This window comes from Phoenix dactylifera, chromosome 3 (genome assembly GCF_051530095.1).
Source record: "Phoenix dactylifera cultivar Ajwa chromosome 3, Ajwa_hap1_PhDact_Kaust_v1.1, whole genome shotgun sequence".
Lineage (NCBI taxonomy): Eukaryota > Viridiplantae > Streptophyta > Magnoliopsida > Arecales > Arecaceae > Phoenix > Phoenix dactylifera.
In genome coordinates this window covers 9,618,279-9,645,422 of record NC_143192.1, presented here as the reverse complement: position 1 = coordinate 9,645,422, position 27,144 = coordinate 9,618,279, and the positions used below count along the sequence as shown (strand labels likewise).

At 37.6% G+C, this 27,144-nt stretch overlaps 1 protein-coding gene across 2 annotated transcripts; it reads right to left on the bottom strand.

Annotated features, from left to right (window-relative positions):
• Positions 1–26,867, bottom strand: LOC103721113 (RNA polymerase II C-terminal domain phosphatase-like 1). Of its 2 annotated transcripts, none has more exons than XM_088717704.2 (17): positions 25,854–26,867; positions 22,480–22,956; positions 21,826–22,036; positions 21,451–21,608; positions 21,272–21,342; positions 21,018–21,123; positions 20,814–20,897; positions 19,905–20,477; positions 19,754–19,817; positions 16,497–16,630; positions 16,360–16,413; positions 11,299–11,395; positions 10,283–10,512; positions 10,105–10,191; positions 2,998–3,063; positions 2,338–2,411; positions 1–929 (listed from the first exon to the last, which is right to left on the bottom strand). In XM_088717704.2, the coding sequence occupies exons 1-17, from the start codon at positions 26,109–26,111 to the stop codon at positions 821–823; spliced, it is 2,853 nt and encodes a 950-aa protein (XP_088573830.2). In that variant the 5' UTR covers positions 26,112–26,867; the 3' UTR covers positions 1–820. The 2 variants fall into 2 exon arrangements, with proteins under 2 accessions (XP_088573830.2, XP_088573829.2); XM_088717703.2 differs by having other exon boundaries at positions 16,497–16,666; positions 25,854–26,809.
• Positions 26,868–27,144: the final 277 nt, after the last annotated feature.

Below are 27,144 nucleotides of genomic sequence, written 5' to 3'. Positions count from 1 at the left end.
TTACAACAAGAGCTTCCTTGTGGATTGCTGCATTCAGAATCACATTTAGTTTGAAACTAACCTTTCATGTAATGAAGAAAACTGGCTTGCAGTTCATCTACCAACTGAAAAATATAGCAAGGGCTCAACTGCATCATAGAAACACTTTTGTTTTTTTGAAACTATCTACCATTAACAAGCCCAAACTCATTCTTTGGAAAATGAGCTTCTGCAACGAGGCTGGAACCAGTAAAAATGTACAGTGAAGAGTTGATTTTTTTTTTCCAGCTGCCATCTGACAAAATTGGCAGCCCGCAATTCCAGTGATCCATAGAGTCGAAAGCATTCAACCGACCGGGCACCAATAACTGTTAGGCTGATCTTTACAAGCAACCGTTTTCCTGAACTAACAGGCTTCCCTGCAGCTCTGGCCCTCACGAGTAGAGAATGCCAAAGGCATGAACCGCTAGCCACGAATGCCACTAAGCCTATGGAGATAGAAATGTGTAATCTGTGAAGGTACCCAAGCTGCAATCTCTGTTTTCAGATCTCCGCGACATCAATGACACTGTCAACAGTAGTTTACTCTCCCCCATCCACGAAACCACACTGAGAATGATCCCAACATTAGACGTAGAAAGGAAACTTATAGTCGGTGGTGAAGATATGTACAACTGGCACAACCATATACCAGAGATCTTATATGTTACGGATCGATCATGTAATACCCAAGAAGTACCCAAAAAGCAGCAGGAACTCAACCTTGATAGGTCCATCTCACTACTAAGCTACAGATGAATCAGCAGATGCTTCAGTGGAAAAACTGTCATGGTGGTAGTCATCAAGGCACATGAGTCTCATTCTTAGAATATCTACCAGATGATGGGATTCTCTGCAGCATCCGTGAAAAATCTGGCTTCAAACGCTTGTTTGGAGTTGCTGACACTGATCTGAAAGAAGCGATAGCAGATGGACAATCAAGAAGTGTAACAGTTTCTGGCCACTAATAAAGAAATGGGGCAAACAAGAAAAAAAAATGTAATTATAATTACAAGATATAGACCAAATTCACAAGCAGAAGCCAATGTACCAGACTGCAATCAACTGAATTAAAAGATGAAGAAGAAAATCAATAAGACTGTCCCATTCCCGATAAAAAAAACTTGTTAAGTGGGATAAAACAACTCTGACCATGGCTCCACAAAATAATGCAAGTGCAATTCCTTCAAATGTTTGTATAACCATATATAGAAATTTTCCATCAAATGTAAGAACAAAAGGAAGTCAATGGAATTAGATGGGGAGAGTCATCATAACCATCATACAAGCTTTTTCCACCACAATGGTGTTAGCTATGGAGCACAGCTCCAAGACGGGGGATCCATATGAAAGAATTCAGCAGATTTTTATTTTTGGCCATATCCATCCTCTAAGATTTGGTGTGTGCAAGGTCAAGGCAACTCTAGGGAAAAGAGGGACTCAACATGAAGAAGCTGGCAAGTTTTGACACAGCCAACATTCATCTTTAATTCATAGTTTACATATAATCCAGTAGTCAGGCACCATTAAAATAGAAGGAGAATATAATATTTTATTAAAAGAATGGGGGAAATGAGACTTATATGACTTGAGTTAGTATATTCAAAACTAAATCTCTAACCAATAAAACTTTGCAGGTTATTCAGTTGTCCAAATGCTATTTGAGATATTCCCAAAAAATAACTGATGCATGTTCCATTCCATATTCAGTTTAAAAAATTACTGCTGAACATTTTCAAAGTAATTCATAAATTATTTGGCATCTTGTCATCATTCCTGCTATCTTTTCTGCTGTTTGCTCCCCCACGATGTATTTTCTTAATTTGCTTGATATAGATAATTTAAATAATTAAGCGAGAGTAGCTCAGTTGGTTAGAAATTGTGGCTGTTAACCACAAGGTCGAAGGTGCAATGGTAAAAGGTTTTAGGGGCCCTTCCTCTAGTGGATTTGATTTTAGGGCCAATTGCTCGGCACAATGGTAAAAGGTTTGAGCTGTGCAATGACATGGATTCCAGTCCTAAAGCAGCAACTTTTGGCAAGAAAATGGCAAAAGTTAGATCTGTCCCCAGTTCGCCCCTCCTCTGACCCCGGATTTCCAAGACCATAACCAACCCTCATTTCTTTTACCATTATTTTATTTTATTTTTCATTTTTTTTGAAAAATTTCTAAATGTATTTTCCATGATTTCCTAGATTGCATAATGATCTTCTTCTTGATTATCTGATTGCCAATATTGTAATTTCTGAACCAAAAGTAGTTCTGATAGGGTATCAGTGAAGTGCATACTACATACTTTCAGCATAAAATAGAAATTCACCTTGGAGATCCTGAGCGTTTCTGTGTAAATTGACCAAGCATAGACTTCAAAGTTCCAAGGGCCTCTTCAGCTGCCTGTGGAAAAGACAAGAATTGTTCAGATAACATGGTCATGGTTGCACATATTATTAATTGATTCATCTTTCAGGGTATGGAAAAGCAATAATTTGTGCAGATTTGATCTAGTCAATCAGTGAAAGGAAGTTGAATAATAACACAAAATATTCCCTAAAGCACGCCAACTTAGTACAAATCAGTAGTTGCAAAAGTTACAAGCGTAGTTTCCACTAAAATGATTGGAGTGGATGTCACTAGTTCCCAAGATGTGAAGAAATCCACTGATGCTTGTTTCTCATACATATCTGAGTAGAGAGATTAATGTCATACACAAGTGGAAGTCAAATAATCTCCTGCATACTTGATAATAACCATGAACACCTTCTAGAGCAGCTCCGTATCTCCTTCTCCATCATCTGTTTCTTTTTAAAGGGCTACATGTTTGAATCATTTTCATAATTATCTTAATTAGTTCTCTAAATTCTCTTCATGATATTCTTTCAAGAATAATCCCTTATCGAGTAATGCATGTTTTCATATGAAATCTCCTGATTTACAAAGCCAACATAAAAAGACAAAATAAAAACTCAAAAAGAGAGAATACCTGCAGCTTAGCTTCTTCCCAGGTTGTTCCAACTCCTTTTCCTAATATCTGCCCTGCTACTTCGACCTAAATTAGTTCATGGCCAGCCAGAAGACACAATGATCAAAATCAGTAACACAAGAACAATTTTACATATCCACTGCAACTGGGTTTTACAACCAGCATCATATCATTTATCATGCACACACCAGAACACATGCAAACATACATGGAAGGAAAATAAATAAAAAATAAAAAATAAAAAGAAATGCAGGGATATCACAATAGAACAGATCAAACCAGGCTAAACCACTCAGGCTGCATCTGGTTTTATATTTCTCTATACTAGTCAAACCTCGAAAAATCTCCAAAATCACCCTGAATATTCCTCTTTCGGGTATTTTTGGGTTTACTTTATAATTCTAAACATCTAAAAACCACAAACAGAATGAAGTTTCAAAAGCTATATTCTATGTCTATAATCTATAGTTGCAAATGCAGACTTAATCATAAAAGCATACAAATCCCTGAACTTAATGTTATTCTCAGAATGAATTAATGAATGAATTAATTAATGAACCAATAAATGAAAAAATGAATAAACTAATGAATGTAGGGGCAAAATATGAATGAATAAATGATTGAATGAATGTCTTTATCACAACACATGCAAATCCATGAATTTCATGTATATGTGTACATATATGTGTATGTAGGTACATATGTATCAATATACTTTTGACAATCAGAAAACAGAAAGCACAAAGATAGCATAGATACTAAAGCATTAGGATCTAGGTTCGCAGTTTCGGTAACGGACTGCATACTTGTTGGTGGCCAGCACTGTACAATACCATTATCATACCCAACTGTAGAGGTATGCCAAAAAAAATTGTTTCTTTTTTCTTTTTTTAAGGTTAAAAAATTTCCTTTATTTAGTCTCGAGGGAAAATAGGGTTTTTGAGTTCGTTTTTTAATGTCCAATGCAATATACTTTAATTTTTTTAAGTTACATGCCTAAAGAATGATACAATTATACAATACATGTTAAATTTATTATGTATAATAAATGCTTATAATAAAAATTGGAACTGCATTATAAATGATAATTTTTGGAATCTAACATCTCTAATTTTTAATATTTTTTATCTAAATTATATTTTTTGAAAAAAAATAAATATTAAAAATCAAAAAATTATATCATTGCATAGATATGACTAAGCTCTATGACATAGCACAAAATCATGCCAAAATACAGAATTTTAATATAATTTTTCCACATTTCTTCAATTTCTGCCCATTATGGGATGTACTAGAAAATGGTGAAGAGGGAATCTGCGAAAATACCTTGCTGAACATTAGATTTGCCCTCCCTACTCTCCCTTCCACTCTCTCCTCTCCTCTCTTTCTTGATAATGATTGTATAAGAGGAAAAATTCTGGTACACCATATCGGTGTGTATCGATACGTACCGCACGTATTGTACCATACTAGTACCAAAAGGGTATATGATCCAAGTGGTGTACGGATCCACCACCATATTGGATATACCGAGACTCTACCAAGATGGTACTATGATGGGGTCCAGTATCGAGATTGTGAAGCCTATGAAGAATTCTTATCTCCGGGTGTTACAAATTTCATCATATGGCTTCAAACTTCATTACAAAGGATATGAATACCAAATCTCTACTATTTATATGGGAAAGTTTTTGTGGATGGTCTCCTTTTTTATAGCTGGATTCTCCTTTGTAGTTGGAAAATTTAGAGTCCTAATGATGAGAGAAGGGAAAACAAAAACATGAGTCCACAATGTAAAAGGGGACTCTAGCGCCTAGGTCCACATGCATTAGAGTCCTCATGTTTGTCTTCTTCATAAAGGCATTATTAATAGGAATAGGCCCCACAAAATTGTAAGATCATAGCCATTATGTTTCTTAGCATGTGCATTGAACATATCAACTACCAACTTGTAACAAAATTCAATGTAAAATGCCTTATTAAGAATGACTACCATGCATATTTTTTGTTATCCACTTTCTTTTCCTCTTCAGCAAGGTAATGTCAATACTATAATCCCAAAGTGTCTTATATATCACAAATCTCACTCTCGGATGTTCCGATGCGCAATGATTCGAATCCTATGGGGCAGGGTTGTTCTAGTTTTTATGTGGAATGAGATGTGCTGCCACCCTATCCTGACCCAACACTTAGGATGAGGGATGTGCCGGAATGCACCAAATGGAATGCTAAGACGATGGTGGGATGGTCCCATTCTAACATCAGGAACAGACCCCTATCTCGATATCCTACAAAACATCCCACTAAGACTTGAATCCTTGCTGATGGACATGCTTGATAACTCTCAAATATATGACCTTAGATGTGCCGGAATGCACCAAATGGAATGCTGAGACGATGGTGGGATGGTCCCATTCTAACATCAGGAACAGACCCCTATCTCGATATCCTACAAAACATCCCACTAAGACTTGAATCCTTGCTGATGTACATGCTTGATATAACTCTCAAATATATGACCTTAGCTTTCTTAATTTATAGGGAAGGTTAAATCCCAACAGTCAAAGAAAGTAAGTCATGTGAAGAGGGAAAGAAGAACCTAAAAGAAAAAGTTGTGCTAGTGCACAAAGTCCCCGCCACTATCAAGGTTCGAGGAGGATTAGATGTATGTAGCCTTAACCCTGTGTGCGGAGAGGTTGTTTCTGCAAAGGTGTGGATTCGCTCGCCTAATCTCCAACAAAAATTGTAAGGGCGGGGAAAGAGTAATGAGGATGATAGTGTTATTTTGATGATTAACAAGCAATTATCTAGAGCATGCTATAAGTTAAATTGATACTTCATTTATAAGTTCATTACTCTCAGTATATTTGTTTAATTGAAAATGGATAAATGGCCTTGTTCATTTGGATGAATCTAACCTTGAGAATGCAGCAAAGTGTGGTTTGAGTCGACCCATAGGTTGATTGGGTCGACCCCGGTACATCAAGAAGTCATCTGGCACACTCCTGCAAAAATGGCACAAATGAACAGTGAGTTGGGTCGACCCACGGTAAGCATGAGTCGACCCAACCTCCAAAGAACCTCAAAACACAACAGAAGAATGCTCTCTGGATTTACTGAGAGGGTCGACCCACACAGTGGTTGAGTCGACCCAAGCTTGAGTCGACCCAAACCCTGAGAGGGTCGACCCAAAGGCAAGACAGAAAGACAGACAGAAAATGGTTCTCTGGAATTACTGAGAGGGTCGACCCAAGAAGAAGTTGAGTCGACCCAAGTGAACTTTGAGTCGACCCAAAGAATGGTTGGGTCGACCCATGGGAAGGAAGGCTGAAATTGAGGTTTCTGTGGTTTCTGAGAGGGTCGACCCAAGGAATGTTTGAGTCGACCCAAGTGAAGGTTGGGTCGACCCAAGGACAGGTTGAGCCGACCCAAACACGGGCTGAACATAACGGCTAGTTGTGCAGAAATGCTTTTTGGACTCCCAACGGCTATAAACGGCTAGTTTCTTCAATCCAACGGTCAGAAAGGACTATTTGGAGGTTGGAGAAGTATTTAAGAGGGAGTATTCATCAGAGGAAAAAAGTTTTTGGGAAAATACATCAAGTGCATTCAAGAGAGAACCCTAGCAAGGCAAGCTTCATCCAAGTGCTTCATTCAAGAGTCAAAAGAAAGGGGTTGAGCAGATTCAAAGAGTCATCAAGAGCTCCATCCTCCCTTGAAGAGTGAAGCATCCTTGACAAAGAAGAGCAAAGCGACTTCAAAGCGATAAATACTTTCTAACTCTTCTTTGTAGTTCATATTGTTTTATATGCTCATTTAGGAGTTTGAATCTTTTCTTTTTATTTGTTAAACACTTTGTAAAGGTTCGTTGGTGAGCCCGCAAAACCAACAAAGGTTTTTGGTGAACCCGGAAAACCAAGTGTATAGGTTCGTTGGTGAGCCCGCAAAACCAACAAAGGTTTTTGGTGAACCCGGAAAACCAAGTGTATAGGTTCGTTGGTGAGCCCGCAAAACCAACAAAGGTTTTTGGATTGTGAGCCCGGAAAACAATCCAACTGTAATCCGCGGGATTATAGTGAATTCCCAAGAGGACGCTTGGGGAGTGGACGTAGGTGCTAAGGAGAGCACCGAACCACTATATATTGTTGTGTTTGTGTTGTGCTTGTGCTTACGTTTATTCTTGCATCATCTTCTATCTTTGCACTAGTTTAAATCATTCAAATAGTTTAAGGAAGCATCCACCGCACTTAATTAAGAAAACGTTTAAAGCACCAAAATTTAGAAGAAACCAATTCACCCCCCCCCCTCTTGGCTTGTCACCTTGGGCAACAAGTAAACATAGGTAAATAGTAAAATTTTATGCTATGATACATGATTCTATATATAAAAACTTTAAGTCATGGATAGAATTATGAGCATTACAAGGACTTTCAAACAGAACAAAGAAGCCATATCATCGAATCTCACCGCCAAGAGAGGAAGAAAGAAGAGGTGCTTTCAAGCCAGGGCGCGGAGCCCGCTACGCTCAGTCAAGTAACGAAGAAAAGAAAAATGGATTTTTTGTCAGAAGCAACTGATGAGTGAGAGCGCTACAAAGAGCAAAGCCCCGTAGCCTATCCGTGGTCAGGAAGGCAGGAGAACAGCGCACACTTAAAAATTGATGAAATACCCAAGAATGATTAGAATGATCAACAAATTATTACATGGTTATTTATCATAATTTTACATATAAGATACACCTACAACTTAGCATGCGGGCGGGCTCGCGCGCACATATATCTTGATAAAATGTTGATACAGAATGTTGTTTGTGCTTATACAGTCATTTATGCTGCCAACTTATAAAATATGACTTATTATTAGTTGAGTTACTAAATTTTTCACGCAAGGCATCTCTTATAATGTTTTTAGATCATTTCTTTACTCTCTCTCTCCCCTCTTTCTGTATACAAGCACACATTTGAAGTTGTCCTAAGTAGGAGTGCTTGATGAATTTAGGACTCAAAAAGCTCAACCAAATAGTTGGCACGAGGCTATATGGTTATGTTATCTATCTGCATGCATCCAAGCTGGTGGGCGGCGAGCACTGTTGAATTTTTCCTACCTTGGCAGGAAAGGTTTAGGCTCAAGGATAGGCCAAAACCTTCTTAACAACCAAAATTCCAATTCTTTTTGCTATCTTAAGCTTGAACACATCATTTCTTCTAATTAATGCAACACTCTAAATGGACATCTATAATTGGCAATATTATATGATTTGAGTTGCATATCAGCCCTCAAGTTATGCATTCATCTGATTTAATTCTGATGTTGCTTAGTGGGTTGGGTTCTTATATCTATATAAATGTTTCTTTTTACGACAGCTAATCCCCACCATCTACCCTATTCCCACCCCACCCCTTGAAGGCAGACTCCAACTGGAATCGAACGCCTAACATCTTGACCAAGTGGCAAGAGGTGATATCATTGAGCAACAACTCGGTGATAAATTCCCTGATATTTTTGAACCCTTATTCATCAACTTTCACTATAGCTAAAATATAGTTAAAAAATAATTGAGCTTGCTCTAGCTATTGAAAGGCAGCAAATTCCAAGTTAACTTGTACAGCAGTTAATATGATGTAAAGCATAATACATATAAACAAGCCATGACCACCCAAAATGATGGCAAAAAGAACCCTAATCTAATAGCAAAGACCCCAGAGTCGAAAGCCATCCAACGGCACAAGCCTTGCAGTCAAAAGGAAGAAGCTCACTGTCAAAGGTGTCTGACAGCTTCCAAAAGCTCGGCAAAGTCAACCAATACGAGGCCACCTTACCCTGATCCAACATAAAGTCCAAGTAGTCGAATTCGAGCCAACAAAGGAACTGAGAGGATTTGACGATATGTAATTCACCATAAGAAGCTATCTAATGACAAATTCATAGCCGCTCAAGCCCATCTAATGGCACTAGGTTCATCATCAAAAGGAAATTTCTTCCAAAAATGCCTTTTCGGTGAGAGTTTCTTTGTTTAGTTGAATTAGGAATTGTTTGAGTTTTAGACAAGCTTAAGGCATCCATTCATTCCTATCATTATAAGGGGGTCTAAGACTATAAATACCCCTTCTACGTACCCCAATTTTAAATCACAAAATCACTGAAAGCTCTTCTTTGCATGGTGGATTCTACGTAGCTCTGGTAGATTCTGAAGATCGGCAGCAGTAAGCTTAGTAGATTCTGACAGGTTGCAATCTTCTTAAAGAAGCCTTGGTGGATTGCAGACAATAGAAAGGGCCTTTAGTAGCAAGTTAAGCTAATAGTCATCCTTATTTAGCCTTTGCATAATTAACTTCTACCTTTAGTTTACAAAACTTTAGTTGCTTTCTTCACTTCTAGTTCTCTTATACTTGCAACTAGTTTATATTATAGTTTCCTAGCAAGTAAAATCTTTCACTGTGTTTCTCTAAAAATAGCACTAGGCCTCCCAACCCATGTCGTGTCAATATATTGACTTAAATTCCAGGACGTAAAACATTCTCAAAGCTTGGAATCAAGCAGAAAACACAATAAACTATGGGAAGAACAAGCAACCAAGAAGGAATAGAATTTCAAATGAACTTTTTTCATTTTCCATATAAAAGTTCTAATTTGTATTTTATAGCTTAGACATGAGCTTGCATAAATGGCAAACATTATAAATGAATGAGGACATAGAATTTCACATTAACATTTTTCATCTTCCATAATCTAGTTGTTAATAGACTGAACCCAAAGAACATTATAGAAGGTTTCCGAAACTTCTAAGTCCAAGGTCAAACCAAGAATGACCAATATAACTAGAGGCTCTTTGCATTCCTATCATAGATTGTCGATAGCAACCTAAAAGAAGTTGACTTGCGAAATAGAAGACCCAAACTGCCAGGTAAGTATATAAATTTCACCTAATGACAAAATGCTACGAATGTCATAATCCATTCTTCCCTTAATTTTGATTTTAAAGAATTGCTACGGCCTACAATTAAAATTGGTAATTACTTTGTTCACGGGACACATGCAGCAACATGCACTATAAGAGAGAAAAATCTAAAGAAAAATGATTATTGGAAAAATGAGGTTCATAATTACCTGTGTGTACACTTCCCCTTTACTGACTGAATCAGTTGAAGGGGAAGGTTGAGCTTGAAAATTTAGGCTAAATCCCTCGATGGTACACTGAATAGTAGAACCAGCATATGTCAATACATTTTTGTATACATAAAATATACTTCCAAAGAACCTACAGAAGAAAAGGAGTGCATCTTACTAGCTCTTTAAGGGCAGCAATAGAAGTTGTTGATTTTTTTGAACCCTCTAATCTCAGGTCCATAAAACGGGACTCTTCTGAAGTGCTTGCTACTGCCAAAAGATCATCCCTGGCATATGCTGGATATCCAGAAGAGTTTGCATCACTTATAAAACCATTTTCTTTGGCATTAGAGGGCTTTAGCATATCTCCACGCAGAGTATCAGATGTAGCATTTGACAAATATTTATCTGCAATCAGAAACAGGATTGATCAGAATTGGATAGAGAAATGCTTAAAAAGCAGGAATGTATCTTACAAACAACCAATCATATATGAATGAATGATGATAAAAAGGTGCTCCTAGGTGCACATCCCTCAATTCAGTAATTTATTGCATAAAAATATAATAGAATCCCTAAAAGGCTAGAACATGTGCAATTGAAATAAACCTACTAACATGATAATATAAATCACATGAAGTTACTGTCTTCTCAACTTGTCAGGAACAATGTACATACAATGCAAAATAATAAACTTCCTATCTCTGCAAGCATCACCAAGGATCCTCAAAGAAAAGTAATGGGGATACTTATATATATTAAAAAAAAAACTAAAGATTGTAGCAGCATTCCTCAACACTTAAATGACCAAAATCTGATAATAAAGCTTCTTGCCACCCAAAAAACAAAATAAAATAAAATAACACCTATCATGTGAAACAGTGAAAAAATATAAATTATTCTGGTTGTTCCATCATATAAGCAAATTTAATTAAATCAGCAAGTAGAAGAAACCAAAAATATAAAAGCCCTTACCTTCTGGAGTCAAAAAGCAACCAACAAAAAGTCTAAATAGCAAAACTTCAACATCAGAGATATCTGATTATTACTCAAACGTGTAATTTGACAGGATATGCTACTGCAATGCTTGTAATATATAAAACATGGACACACAATACTAACAGAAAGATGTAACTGTGATACCGATAGTTACTGCCCAGTGACTAAGAACTGTAAAACCAAACATGTTCTTACTTGCCAAAGTTCGAAGGGAGAAGTCAGTAGCTTGCTGCTGGGCTTCCTTCCTCGTTTTACCAATTCCTTCCCCTATTTTTTCTCCAACAAACCAAACCTGGAAAGGACAATGACAAGCATGCACAAATAAGACTTCCCGAAACAGGAATGTGGTTATTATACTGAAATAGAGAGAATGAGCAATAAATTTTATAATAAAAAAATCCAGATATCCTTTTCCTGGCTTGTCATGAAAATGTGAAAATGCAATAACTGAAGTCTCCCAAGACCCACTAGGAGCATGATAAACCTTGTAAAGTCCCTCTAAAATTTCATTGAGAACAAAAGATATGCAATAACCAAGTTTGTGAGATTTAATTTAATGAAGTCAACATAAGATTGCAAGATTAGGGCTGATTTGGCACTTTGGCTTATTTGTGCTTTAAAGATGAAAGCAGCTTCCTATATCAAATGTCATCATCTTCCACCATTCGCTAGACATTTACAAGTCTAGTAGAATTTTTAAGGGATTGTACTTCAATGCATAAGCTAAAACCTCAAATCAATAACAAATATCTTGATATGCATAAAAGTAGCCTTGTAGGTTTCATAGAAGGCCCCTATCTTGGTAGAAATAGGTTTAAAATTTTCACTCTCACTGAACCACTCAAACTAAAGTAGTGGGTCAAAAAGAAAACATTCATTGAATAGAACTGCTCAACTTGTACCTTGAAGCATGATCCTAAAACAATTATAGAAAGTCAATGACCAGCAACTCATAAGCAGGCTGAAGAACCCAAATTTGGTCACTGATGCAGCAGAAGAAGTCCGGAGAGTATATAGGCATCCCAAGTCAATCAGTAGGCTACAAAACTAAGTACTTTGTAGCACGTCGGATAAAAAACAAGAGCCAGAATTCAATTAGAGGAATGAAATTGGCAAGGTACGGGTATCGAGACACGTACCGGGCACCTTGCCGTACGGGTATCGAGACCCGTACCGGTCGGTGCCTGGTACAGGTCGGTATCGGTTTGGTTCACACTTTTTTTTTTGGAGTTTTTAAGAATATTTAATTGGTAATCACTCTTTTTAAACTTTTTCAATAATTTTAAATCTAATTTAATATTTTTTATATTTTCTAGATGTTTTTTTAAATTTTTTTTACGTTTCTATGATCCAGTTTAACCTAAATGATCCATCTTATTGCTTTAAAATGATACAAATCATAAAATGATTAGTGAAATGTTGCATTCTACAATGAACAACATAAAATATTCTCAAATCAAGTAGTGACATAAAAATTAAAAAATAAAACAATCAATTACAAACATTTAAAGTCCAACATACATACCGATATCTAAAATCGAGTCGAGTAGTGATGCCTCTCGTAGATATTCGGATCATCAGCATAGTCAGGAGGCACATCAGCACACCCCTCTAACTAAGCAACGTTGTAGTCTTGTACGTTTATTCCATAAAGAACGTGTGTCGAGTTATAAACACTCTCGAATCTTTTGCTGAAGCTCTGACTTTGAAAGATGTCCTCTGGCTGATATTACGACTGTGGAGGAGCCCATCTGAATATGCCGGCAGCAAAATCCAACATGTAAGATGCTCCGGACTACGTACTGGGCAATTGCCTTCTTATCCTTCGTGCCCCTCTCTATCTAGCTATACTGGAAGGATATATGTCGCTCTCTTGACCGAATTGACTGGGTAGCAAAGTGGCCTCCTCTAAGCATCTCCCAATCATATCTCTGAGAAGATGTATCGGACAAAAAGTCATGTGGTGACCGGCTCCCCTATGGTTATGGCTGATCAGCTGGAAGGATGCGTGGAATATTGCTCTCAGCCCATCGCCGTGCATCGACCCTAACCTCGCGGCTATGACACTGGCTGGTCGTAGAGGCGATTCTCGCTCATCAAGCTCCGGCTCCTGCTACTGGCCCACAAGCCATCCGATCATAGGATCATCCCCATCATCAACGAAAGTACTATGAATCGAATTTGTATACTTAGCTCCACTTTCTTCTTAAAACACTTTAGCCCCAACCTTAGATTGTAGTAAACATATGCAAGATAATTGAGATTTGAGACACTTCTGTCATTGAGGCACTTCTGTGTCCAATGATTCCTCTACTTGCTGTGGATAAAGACAAAAGTGGACCAATTGCACTCACAGCCATTCGAGAAGACCGTCTGAAAGAGAATCCGGATAGCTAGCGGCTTAAGATTTTTTACGGATAGTCCAAAATGAATCCACCATTCAATTGCAAAAATATTTAAAAAAATTAGATATAAGATAGTACCATACTAGTAACCATCTAACGTCAGGTAAATGAACTCTTGATGTGTAACATACCTAAATTCATACTTTTCTTATGACAGCTACCAAGACTCCAAAGTCGTCGTTGCCCACTCTAATATTTTGGTTTGTGAAAAAAGAACGGTGTTGGAACCGAGGATTCAGGTAGTATGATGTACGTAGAATTCGTTATTATCTTAGTAAACTTAAAAATGTATAAGAGCAGTCTAATTTTCAATGTTCCTGTTTATCTACTAGATGCAAGTTCCTACCCATCTGGTAGTCCCACCGCCGCTCAGCCTCTATGATCTGAGTATTTTCCCTCTCTATCATATGATATAGAAAGCCCATTTGAGGGTACCTCTCGCTGTTCACGATCCGAAGCACTTCATACAATGGTTTGATAGCCTTCACTACCACATTGCCTCATCACCACCCTTCAGTGTCGGCCCTCGCATATCTACTTTTCTGCCACTTGGGACTGACAAACATCTGACGTAGAGTTGCTTTCTTCTTAAGAAGGCTATCAAGTACAACATAATTGGTCATAAACCGTATGACTCCTGATCTTACCATAGATATCCTTTGGGCTTGGAGGATCTACACCAAGATCGGCAGCCTATATGGCAAAAATGGCAGACTTGTAGTATATATTGTCCACCACATTCGTTGGAATGTGGTTGAAGTAGAACTACGATCTAATAGCTCACCACATATCCTTCTTCTTATCCTTTTTCAGCATTGAGTCAACCCTTTGCTACTTTAAATCTCTACTGAAAAAGATAGATTTAAATCAGGGATTGCTGCTGGTAGTGAAATCTCTCTAGATGGCTTCTTTCTGCTACTAAAAGCCTCTAGCACAAATGCAATCCGGCCACCACCTCTTCCGACGGCCTCTCTGACTAAGATGGTCCTTCTGAACTCTAGATCTGCCCTGCTGCTTACAGAATCGAAGCCCGACTCATAATATAAGGGCCCAAATCAAGCCCTATACCTAGCCACTTCATCCTGCCATCCCTGATCATCCAGGCCCGCCTGCATGGCAGCCTGAATCTGTGCCTCATCATCTGGAGCAGACGCCTCCTCTGACTTTCAGGAGTAATAGGAAGATGGTTCTGCCGCCCGAGAGTCCACCTCTATATTTTTCTTGAAAATCCTCTTCTTTGCTACTATGAAATCAGCGAAGTGCTTCTTCATCAGTTGTCGAACCTCCTGTAAGTATTTCCAGCACATAAATTCGTCGAAGTAACCATCGGCTAAGTACTCCTTCAACCTGGTTACCCCTCCTCGAACTTTATGTTGCATCAGTTACACTTCCAATGGTGCCAGCCCAAGAGCATTTGCCCATGATCCTAGCAAATATCATGCTCTGGCTCCTTATTTTTTCTTAATGATCTATAGGTTTATCAAGTACGTCAGTTTATCAAGTATTTAAAAATAACAAAATTTCGTTACAATGAAGATAATTTTTTTAACTCAAAAAATATATTTGATTTATCTAATACATAATACTAATTTTTCATATTTTCTATTTATTTATATACTTTTAATAATTTTTAGATCTAAAAATTTAAATATCATAAATTCAAAAATATATGATTTCTACCTCAAAAATTACTTCTGAATTATGTAATACGTACTACTAATTTTTCATAATTTTTTGGTATTGTTTATATATTTTAATTAGTTTTTGAATTAAAAATAATTTTTAAATATTAGTATTTCAAAAAATTAATTTCAGCTCAGATCTATATAGAACCCAATAATGAATGCTACATATATTTTTGAGGCCCTCGGGCATGCATCAAAGGCTACTTATTTCTCAATTTTTTTTTCAAATTTAGGTCTAAACCACTATGCATATGATCGCATCAAGACTTGAATGAATGGATACCAAATCTTTATGAACAGTATCTTGCATGCCCCTAAATACATTTCTAATTTTAGAATTTTTAAAATTTTTATTTATTTAAAAAAGTTTTTTTAATCCAAAAGTGAATTTTTAATTTTTATGTCAGCATGTAGATCGTCCATAGATCTACAACATATAAAAAAATTAAGCTAAATCAAAAATTTTGGCATGTTCTTCCCTTATTTTGCAATTTTTGAGCTATTTTTTCAAGCTCAAAAATTGAGGGAATGAGATGAGGAAGAGGAAGCACACCTGATTTAGGCTTGGATATTCCTTCTGAACTGCTGAATCGGCGATTTTTTTGATTGTTTGGGAAGAGGAAGCGGTGGAGAGAACCACCATAAATTATCTGCTGTTGGGAAGGCCTTCTCGGGCCTTCCCAACAGTACAACTCGATTCGGAACCCAATTGACTCGGTGCGAACCGACCGATTCGGATACTTACCGGCCGGTTCCGGTCAGTAAGAGTCCGGTTCCGGCTGGCTGGGTAGGGGTTCCAGCTGGTACGAGGCCGAAACTGAATTCATAAGGCGAACCGATCCGGTTTCGCACCGGGTCGGCTCGGCACAGCCTAAACTAGACGGTTCGGCCCAGTTCAGCAAATATTGGAAATTGGTTTGTAGTACATTATTTATCTTCCTTAACAATATAAGGGGAAACAAAGTAATGCTAATGTACACTAATATCAAGGTAGCATAGCTTAAGGTTCATTTTTAAAGCAAATTGAGAACACCATAAGTGAAACAGTAATCAAGTTACTGCATAGCTAGAATGACAAAAGGACAGCATCAGAATCCATGCATTTAGAAAACCATTATCTTCAAGATATGCCTCTAAAACTTCTGTAAGTTATATATTTTCGCTACCTCCATAGAGAACTGCAATTCTGTAGTGTCACATAAAGCTGTTCGAAATTCCACCTACAAGCAAACAATTAGAACAGGCATTATTAATAAAAGAAAATTAAACACAACATCTCATACTTTTTAAAAATTATAATTACCTTTGCTCCACACTTTGTTGCAATATCCTGTAGGACGCCAGCAGGAGTTCGAGCATATTGTGCAGTGGCCCGGCCAGATTCAAATTGGATGTCCTTGTGGCTAGAAGAAATTCGACCAGTTGGCATCTCCTCACCTTCAAAGTCCAAAGTTTGGTTAGGAAACAGCACACCTAATTAGTTTCAATTGAAAATTAGTATGTCCTTCACATTAACTCAGATGCACCAGAAAATCAGACAAAGCAAATTACGCTAACTAAATTATCCTCCAAAATGTCCTTAGAGACAAGCACATAGCAAGCTCGCACAATTGAATTAAAAGGGGAACATTTCCCGTGCCAGCAGCAGGCATGTCTTTAAGAGTAATTAGACTTATTTCATCCATAAAACATGATACACATGATAAATCTCAACCAGTTGGCATCTCCTCACCTTCCAGGTTCAAAGTTGGGCTAGGAAACAGCAATTTTTAATCAGTTTCAATTGAAAATTAGTATGTCCTTCACATTAACTCAGATGCAACAGAAAATCAGATAAAGCACATTTTGCTAACTAAATTATCCTCCATCATGTAACAGTCCTTGGAGACAATTGCACAATAAGCTCGCACACTCAATTGAATTAAAAGAGGAACATTTCCAGTGCCATCAGATTTATTTGATGAAAACATGATACAAATGACACATCTCAGTTTATAGTTTTGTTCCAGCCGACAGATTGATCTGCTAGAAGCACGCAGAATTTGACTTCCATGACACATCTTGCACAGGAGCAAAAATGTCATTACAGCTAGCAAAATGCTTGTTGATCTTGTATACACTAGAACTTTTAGCTTATGTCCCTGTAATCCAGAGTCAATTGCATAATATTAGAGAAATTAACTTGACGGGAAGCTTAATGGGAAGTTTGAATATAAATGATAATGATCTATCCCATACTACAAGATTGCTTCTTTACCTCATTCATAAATTGCGTCTTTAATCTATAGCTTCCACTGTATTAGACTCCCTCTCCAAAGAAACCATCAACTATCTTATTAGATATGAGCCCATAAAGGTACAAATTTACATGTTAGTGAAAAATTACCTTTTCAATGCCAGTATATTTTTGTGACCCAATCTTCCCAGACCTTAAATCTTTTGAAGTAATTTACATCTTCAGGTTTCAAAATCACATGAGAATAATCAATATCATTAAGACCTCAAGTGTTCCCCCAGTTTCCAACCAACATATTATATTATTCAGCTTCATCAAGGACTTTTCTATTGGATTTCTTCAATCCATTATTCATAAGACTCTCTTCATCGCAATCCTTCTTTAAGCCTTCTAACTTCTTATTATTCTTCAATTTAATCATCAATCTCGCTTATCAATTTCTTCATAAAGCAGAATGGTTGAAGACATCAACCACATGCAACCACCAACATAGATGAAGAAGACTTAATACTGCTTACTGGTAAGCTACAAACCTTATGGTTTAAAAGTGTTTTCTCCACTCCTTAAGAATAAAAAATGATGGTAAAAGACAATAAGAGTGAACTAAAGTCAATCTCAGTAGTGATAATTGCCCCAAATGAAGAAATTAATGAAGTCACTTGGGACCAAGATTTGAAATATTACAGGTGAGGTAAGAGATGCAGTATACCCCCTCATATCTACTCATGGCTCACTGAACCAAACAATACCACATGTCAATATGGTAAGTGATACAGGGTCAAAAAAGTACAGTCCAGTTGAGATCTCAAACGTTTCTTGGAACTCATAATTGAAACTGTACAAACACATGATGTAGCACAGTCTAGGTACTGGAAAACATAAAAGATCCTCTCTAAGAGACAACCAATTAGTTTGAGGCAATCAACAGATGCAGCAGAGCTTCTGAATACTCATAATACCACCAATTCAGCTATTATCATAAAATACAGAATTATGTTCTATTAGAAATACCAAAGAAGAAACCTAAAAATAGTGTTAAGTCCTCACAATGATCATTTTTAACTTCAGGATCTTCATTCCAAGACTGCACAAGTTACCAATCCAACATGTATACCAATTAATCTTGCTGACATACCAAACCCTAAAAAGCCTGCTCAATATACCTATGGGCTCATTGTGACCATCAACTCATCTTGGACAACCCAAATCACTATTTTGTCACCTAAATGACTTGTCATTTGGCATCTTAGAGACAAAGAAAATTTACCTATGCAAACCTACGAGCTTTCCCAGGCTCATCTTGTCCCTTACACCAAGCCCCTAAAAGTTCTGCAAGAAATCTCAATAATAATCTGAATCAAAACTAGTTTCTACATCTGCAGAAGGTCTACTTCAACATCATGAGATCCCTTCCAGATATTTTATTTCTAGGCTCAAATTTTCGAGATCTCCTAATTGCTCCCTTTCTTGATGATGTCATTCCACTATTAAATGATTCTTTCACTTCCTTTCAAATTTAACAGTCATCCAATGTTTCTCCTAGCACATCATAGCTTCTTGAACTGAATTGAAGTCCTAAACCCAGGACAGCGTGAGGAGCAGAACTAGCAGCAGGCTCACAGTTCGGAATTTAAATTCATGGCAACTAGTTTCCAAAAGTAAATCATATCTTGGATCAATGCTCCTCTAACTTCTCCATGAAATCTCCAAATTCAATGGTCACAAATGCCGAAACACATAAAAGTTATCTTGATGTACTATTTATAGCGTACTAAATGAGCACTATAAAAGTTAACCATTATAAATGAGCAAACCTTTGCTCCACTTATAACAAAAACTGACACCTTAACATCAATTCTGACAAGTCAAATTAGAATCACTCATTCAATTCCATGCATAACTATAAGATTCAGAAATCCTCCCATTTCACACATTCCAACATTATGCAGTATTGATTAAGCATCCAAACTACAAATTCCTCATCAAAATCCACATGAAGCACCCATTATGTATATGAGGGCAACATACTTGCAGTGCATACAAGTGGTATATATTTGTATGTGAATGCATATATGTGCACACATATGAGAAACATGAAATTAAATAAAGAGTTCCGAATTTCACTTGGGAAATCAGCAACAGAAGCTGAGAATGAGCAATCGGCACTTCTAAGCTCCCAATATAACAAAGGATGGAGATGGAGAAAAGAAAAGAGCGAGAGAATTTGATTTACAAGCAGTGACAAACACAATATTCAATCCTGAAGAACTAAAAAGGCTCAGAAAATCCAGTTTTAACTATTTATTAAAGATAACAAAAATTACCTGGGAAGGAATCATAGTTTGCTGCTGCATGGTTTGGCCTCAGCCGATCATCTCCATGATGTAACTGAATTATGCAGTTAATAGCCATTCAATCTTCTACGAAATAAGAACTTAAAAGAGATAATAGTTTCTACGTTAAAACATCATTTACCTGCATAGCCAATCTCCGATTTTCATTAAAACCTCTATCAGAGGAAATAGAATTCTCCCCACTGCGATAGTAAGATTGATGGTTAGGTCGTTTTTTATCCAAACATACAGTTTCCGGTTCTAAAGGAAATTCTTTAGGTGCCCTGCTCGGTTGTCTTGGATTCATCTCTTCCTCCAATGGAAACCAACTTCCCCGTGATTGCACTGGAGAAACTGCGACATGGAGAGGGGTTCTCACAGGAAATTGAGGAGTAGGATCTCGAATGTCTTGACCATGTTGCAATATAAGAAGCCTTCTCCTTGTGTCTGGATCTAATTCTGACTCGGGAACCTCACCCTCTTCCCTAGCAGGAGAACCTTGCAAACTAGGTTCTGGAAGGCCGGGTTGACCTAGTGGCCTGCCTAATGCAATGGGCTGTGGACACTGGTTGTTAGGCAAAGGCATCATCACTTGAGTGGCTGTCAGCGGAGGTACACAGGATGAAGAAGCCATAACAGGTTGTATAGGAGACATTGACCTCAGATCCAAGGTATTGACCATGGGATGAACAACTTGGACATTGCCATTTGCCTCCTGAACAAGTTCAAAACAACATATGTAAGATGTTGCTGGCATCAAGATCTGCCATACCAATTGGCATCGGTACCAAACTGGTACGCAGTTTCGTACTATATTGACACTCGGTACACATCGCCGTCTCATACCATACTGTGTACCGACCCTGGAGTAGGATGGTACCAGTATAGGATCCGGTACTGAGACGGCGAACCTTGGTTAACATCATGAACATTTTTCAGTAGTGAAGCATTTGATTACTGATTTTTGTTTCTCTTAACCATGGCAACCAAAAACATCAGTGAAGAAAGAAAATAAAAAGGAAAAAAAGTTAAGGACTGCAATAATACAGACCTTCAATCTCCTTTCAACCTCAGCATCTGTCATGCCCTCAGAACAAAGCTGGTCTTTATTTCCATTTGAGGTAGCATTATCATCCTGAACCAACGAAAAGGAAGTAAATATGTTGCGGAGAATAACAATAAAAGCGCACATTCATCAGATTTTACCTCAGAAATTAAATAATTGCCCATATATGGAGCAGATGGGAAATCTTACCTCTGAAATTAAATAATTGCCCACATCTGGAGCAGATGGGAAATCTTTCATTTCATCTTCATAGAAAATGTCACTAATTCGTGGCAGTACGCCTTCATCAAAGTCTCTGTCAATAAAAGTCATGATTTGTCAAGTCAAGAAAATATCGATATTTTATGTGCACAAGAATCTAGAGTTTGTTCTCATTTCACCATGGAAATCGAGACACACATTGGTAAAAGGTACAGACAATTAACACAAAATTCTGTTCTTACTTGAAAAAACCACCCCTAACATTGCATGCAACATTTCTTGCAACACATAAAACTGGGACGTTGCCATTTGCCTATTAACATGAGTCATAAAGAGGTTCCTTTTAGTAGATTGAAGAAATAAAGAATCGCATAGTTTTAGTCTCATAACCATAGATTACGATAAGTGGATTCAATTGTACCTCTGCCTGAGGAGCGTAATATGGAGCAAATGCAGGGACGACATGAACTCGAGGTTGATCTTTTTCATACCAAACTTTCAGACGATCATCAATAACTAGTGCCATCTTTGGATGGCAAATTCCATCTTGAAAGACATTAAGCAGTGACTTTCTTGACCCTATCAGCATTGTACAAAATTATGAAACTATGTCCCACAATAAAAGAGAAGTATAAAACTAGAAAAACATAAAGAGATTCTACAAAAGGTGAAGTATCACTCAGCTAATTTATTATTTGGCTTCTTTCATAGAAAATTTACCAAGGATATAGATGACAATGTTTACTTGTGAATATCATCATCCAATATAGAACGGCAAGATCTCTGCATGACATACCTGATTTGACACACACTATCCGGTCAAGAAGTCGCATAGAATTGATTAACCTTGAATCTGGGTCAAGAAGCCTCCACATTTCCAAAGCATAATCTTTTTCAGCCATTGTACAAACATAGACCTCAAAACGCTTGCGGCCTCTAGCAGTTAAGTAGCTTCTTAGTTCCTCCCATGCAGGTCTTAACCGTACAAGGACACTAGTATCCCGTATCTGCAAAGATTTTAGTGACCTCTTTGTTTATATGTGTGATAATATTGAACTAGACAAAATGCAAGTGAGGAAGTTCTTTTAAAAGAAATGCTGGTTCATTGAGGCAAAAATCAGATTCTCATAACATCTCTCTGCAAGTAAAGAAGTGGCATACTATTTCAATCAGCAAACATAGGTAAGCCTTTCATTATTAAAAGAATACCTCATTGGGCATCACTCGATGAATCAAAAAGACAGCAACTCATATTCATCAAATATTGTACAGAACAATAAGTAGTTCCCTCAGACTCTCTAAAGTCTAAACAGTTAATCAGATAAGAACAATTTGTTCCAAGTGAAAATGTCCAAATATAAAGTGGCACGTCCATGCAATGGAGATCAAGGGAAAAATCGCCCATTTTTGCAAGCATTGTAGATAGGACAGGAAATACAGAAATACATACCGACGGATTAACACGTGTAAGAATGATATTCTTCTCATGTAACCTTATAATTGGGCGGGTTATCAATTGATGATTATCAGATAAAGGCGGTACGATCTCAGATTGAACTTTAAAGACATTCCCATTTTCAATGACTTGGTCATTTTCTGCATACTGCTTCAAGATAGATTTGTCATCTTGATAGCGCTTGACCTCAGCCAGCATACCTGTAACTCGCTGTGGATCTGTCTCACTACTAATTTTCCGTTGAAGAGCATCAATCCTGTCCTCAAATGAGCGCATGGTATTAGCAACTATGAGGGTTTCATCAAGATCAAACACAATCCCTAGGCACCTTAGGTTCAACATGCCAAGGCAAGAGTTGTACAGCCCTGATGCAACATTAAAACCCCAAAAACATGCATAATGCACAAGGTTTTTCCTCGACTTCATGGCCACCAAGTGCAATTCTTCCTCTCCTAATGGAATAACTGCAGTCTGCAAGCATAAAAAAGGACACATGACACAGTAAGATAAATTCGAGTTTAAAAAAAAAAAACCATAAAAAAGAATGTGCCAATGAAAATGCCCATTCAAATAAGGCTAACTTATAGCATTAGTGTACGATAAATGGATATGCATCAAACATATCGTACATTCGGGGGGGGGGGGGTGGGGGAAGATGATTTATAACTGTCCTCACAGTGAGATCTGGCACATTGCACTATCGATACACATGCAAACAGACATAAATTATACAGATACACAAAATTGCATTTTACAAAACTAAGAGACCTTTATCAACTATAATCATAAATAGAACAATGAGCTTTTATTGAACTCTTATGAACTACTGTTGTCCTCTCTTTGTAACCAGTTAAAAAAAAAAGAAGAAGAATTCATGAAGTCCAAAAAATTCAGGAAGAAAAGGAAATTTTACCCCTAGAGAAGACTGAATATGCAGATATACACAAAAAAAAAAAAAATCATAAGGTCTCAAGTCACCTAAGTCAGAAGCAAACACCAAAAGGATATACAACCAAATATGGATCTCCAAACACTACTAAAAAGAAATGCAACTTTCTAAATGACCCTTCAGAAATACCACCCTTTGCAAATCTCAAATGACGCAAACCTTTCACCATCCTCAGTAAAGGGGTGCTTGAAATCGATTTTCTACCACTGCATATTATTTGACAGTGGTACCAAGACTGTCAGAGAGGTAACCAATGATTCAAACAAACCTGATTCACAATTCATTTTGAGAAATGCTTTGAAAATTTGTTAATAGTTGAATTTGGATCCTGACATTGGGTCCAAACATAATTCCTGTTTTGGATCCTAGATATCAGATACAAATCATTACCTGATTTGGTTAACATCTTCTTCAACCCGCAGCCATGCCAGCTGCAAAATATGTTGCAGTTGCATATCTCATAACAAGCTTGGTAAAGCCAGCCTCCCTTCTAGGATTCAAGGACCTAGGGGGCTACTATGATACAATAAAATTCATATGTTTTTATAATCAAAGGGCTCTGGAATTTGGATTTCCCCATGGATGATAGAATGAAAGATGACTCAACCAGAATTGATTGCTAAATACTGACTAGAACAAACCCTTAACAAATGCCTAGATGGCAGTTTTGATTTGTCCCTAAAAACTTGGCAACATCAGAAAGACCATGCTAACATCACAAATGTAAAATAAATTTGACAATCTCTTCCTGAACTTCATAGAGACAGAACTTGTACCGTCAATGTTAATATCCAAATCAATCAGTGTAATCACTAATCTGGATCCAGTGTTAAAGTTTGCTCCAAGTGAGAACAGAGTTTTAACTAGAGCCATGGAGTTTCATACACCCACATCCTTTTTCCCAAGTTCAACAGGTTCCCCTCCATAACGAATGGCCTAAACGAGAAAATTCCATAATATGCCAACCTCCAACACCCAACTTCATTTCAAGTTTCAACTTCGCCTCAGGAAGTTAGATTGCACACCAGCAGGGGTCCAACCCCTCTATTCGAGCTATAAGATTTAAAACACTCTACTTATCTGTAATACGAGGAAGCACGTTTCCTGTATTCAAAAAGTTCTATCACACTCCTACCAAGCCTAGTAGTTTGCACATGCATCCAGTAGTAACCTAGCATTGTTCCAAATTTTACATAACTTCCACTAACTTTCAGAGCTCATCTGATGCCAGCATAGTTTGTCAAAAGGAAGAAAATAAAGGGCCACCTACTCCTAATTAGTTTGGCAGGGCACATTAATATCAAACTTTGCACTGCTTCAGCATAAATCTCATAGAAAATAACAGCAACTTTTGGATTATTAGTGAGAGGATAAATTATTGACAGCGCAAACATTCTACAAAACCTTCCTACTAGGTTCTCTGTAGCTTTTCAAATAATTATTGAAGAAAAAATAACAACCAAAGGAAAAAAATTTACATTTTATTTTGTTTATTGTTTTTTTTATCTTCCCTAAATTAACTCTAACCCTCATTTGCAAACATGTTAACAGGAAAATAAACTTCAAGAACAAGCTAGCAAATAAGACTTCACCCTCTCTTAACCCTAAACTTGTAATCCTTTATACCAAGAAGGCCAACCATCTATAGTCAATTTGTCACGAAAGAGATACAATGAGTAAAACAAATAAAACAAAGGAACATATATCTACAGATATAAGCATAAAGTCAATCACTTTATGTGAACCAATTCTATCAACCATATCCATGTCCGCAATTTCATGAACGTGATACAATAACACTACATTTAGATATAATATGCAGAGGACAGGATATATACATAATACATTTGGTCTGCATTAGCTGATTACAATTTATATCTGTTAGAAGAGATAACAGTATTGATTGTAGTAGAAAATTCCATTAATTTACCTCAACAATGAACCATCTTACTTATCATGAAAAAAAAAATAATACTGCTTTAGTTCGATTATCCACCAGTTAAATTGTCCATGATTGACTATTGCAATTTACTCCACAGTTAAATTATTCAGAGACAGATGCATGAGGCAATCATCTCTAAAATTGCGCTCCTGAGCCTGTTCATAAACACAGATTAGTAGACAAACCGAATACCACAGCTTCAATTTGTTAGGATACTAATTTTGCAACCCTAGAGTCATATCAAGAAGCCAGTAGCGAACAATTTGGTCCAGCTAATTCCATTTTAACCAAGAGTAAGGAAAGTCATGAAAAGTGAATTTCACCAGAATGTTCCCTTCCACAAAAAGCATGAATTCAGAACAGTCAGCTCATAAGTGTGACATTTTAGCAAAGTGATTCAGGCTATTAGGGTTTACTGTTCATCTTCCTGCTGCTGTCATTAAACCCTTTTGTTTGTTTCTTTTTGGGGAATAATACCTTTTGCTCTTTGAGGCATGCAGCATGCAAGGAACACAGCTGTGACTCATCGGACGGTGGCGACTTTGATTCCATTTTGAAGCTGACGCCGGCAGAGGCAATGGTGTGGAGCACGGCGAGCGGCGGGCACCGCTCGCTCGGCAGGGAGAAGTGGGAGATCCGGATCTCCCTGAGCCAGGCGCCAGGATTCGAGTTCTGGGGGGAGATTTCCGCCTCCCCAATTAGGGAATTCCCATGGTAAACAGCCGATTCGAACATGTTTAAGATGAAATTTTCAGATCAAACCAGAATCCCTTTCTTGGAAGAACAGATCTAGGTTTGATTCTTCATTAACCGTTCTGAATCAGTTCAATCTTAGAGAAAAGGAATGCTTTTCCCCTCCACAAAGGCCACCAAAAAGGATCTTTTTCCGCCAGAAAGAAAGGGAAAACCAAGTTCGCCAATGAATCAAAAGGGAACAAGGTCCCCGTCCGATTCCTTCTTCGAGGGTTCCATCAGATAGATCAAGACCAAGGGATTCGAGGTTTAAGACGGGAAAGATCTATTCTTGCCGAATTCAATGACGACAAAAAAACAGAAAAAGAAAAAGAAAAGTTTTCTCTCCTTCTGTTCTTGAGAGAAAGGAGGGGTCTGGATTCGTCTCTCGGTACTCGGATTCGATTCAAGAGGCCTCGGATGAGGGGTTTTACGGCCCTCCCCGTTTCCAAACCTCCGATCCGAGAGGGGCGATTCTAGGGTTTCTGGTGCGTCCGCGGTTCCACCGTCCGCCCGCTGCTCCGGTGGCGGGCAACGAAGGGAAGTTTAGAAACCCTAGCACGTCGATCGCTGGGACCAGAAAACAGGAAAGTCCTAAACAATTTCTCCAACTTGTGAAATAAATCATAATAATAGTCTGTAATAATAGTAAAGGTACGGAGTGTGTGGATGTAACGAGCCCCCCGCATAGAAAACACGCCAAGGGATGGGGGGCGGTGACCGCTGATTTGTGATACCCATCTACATCACTCTGACCCCATTTATAATATATATATATATATATATATATATATATATATATATATATATATATGAGATTCTGAGGTGGAGTTGTCAATTCAGGTGGGGTATGAGAGAGAGAAAAAAGGAAATCTGACGTGGACTTGGTCAGAAGAGATTAATGACGTGGGGTTTAGGGTTTTGAAGGAATGCATGGGACTCTTTAAAACCGTATGGTTAGGTATGGAAATAGGTTGGGCTAAACCGGATCGGCCCAATTTGATTTTTTATTTGGGTCTTAATTTTCGACCCATAT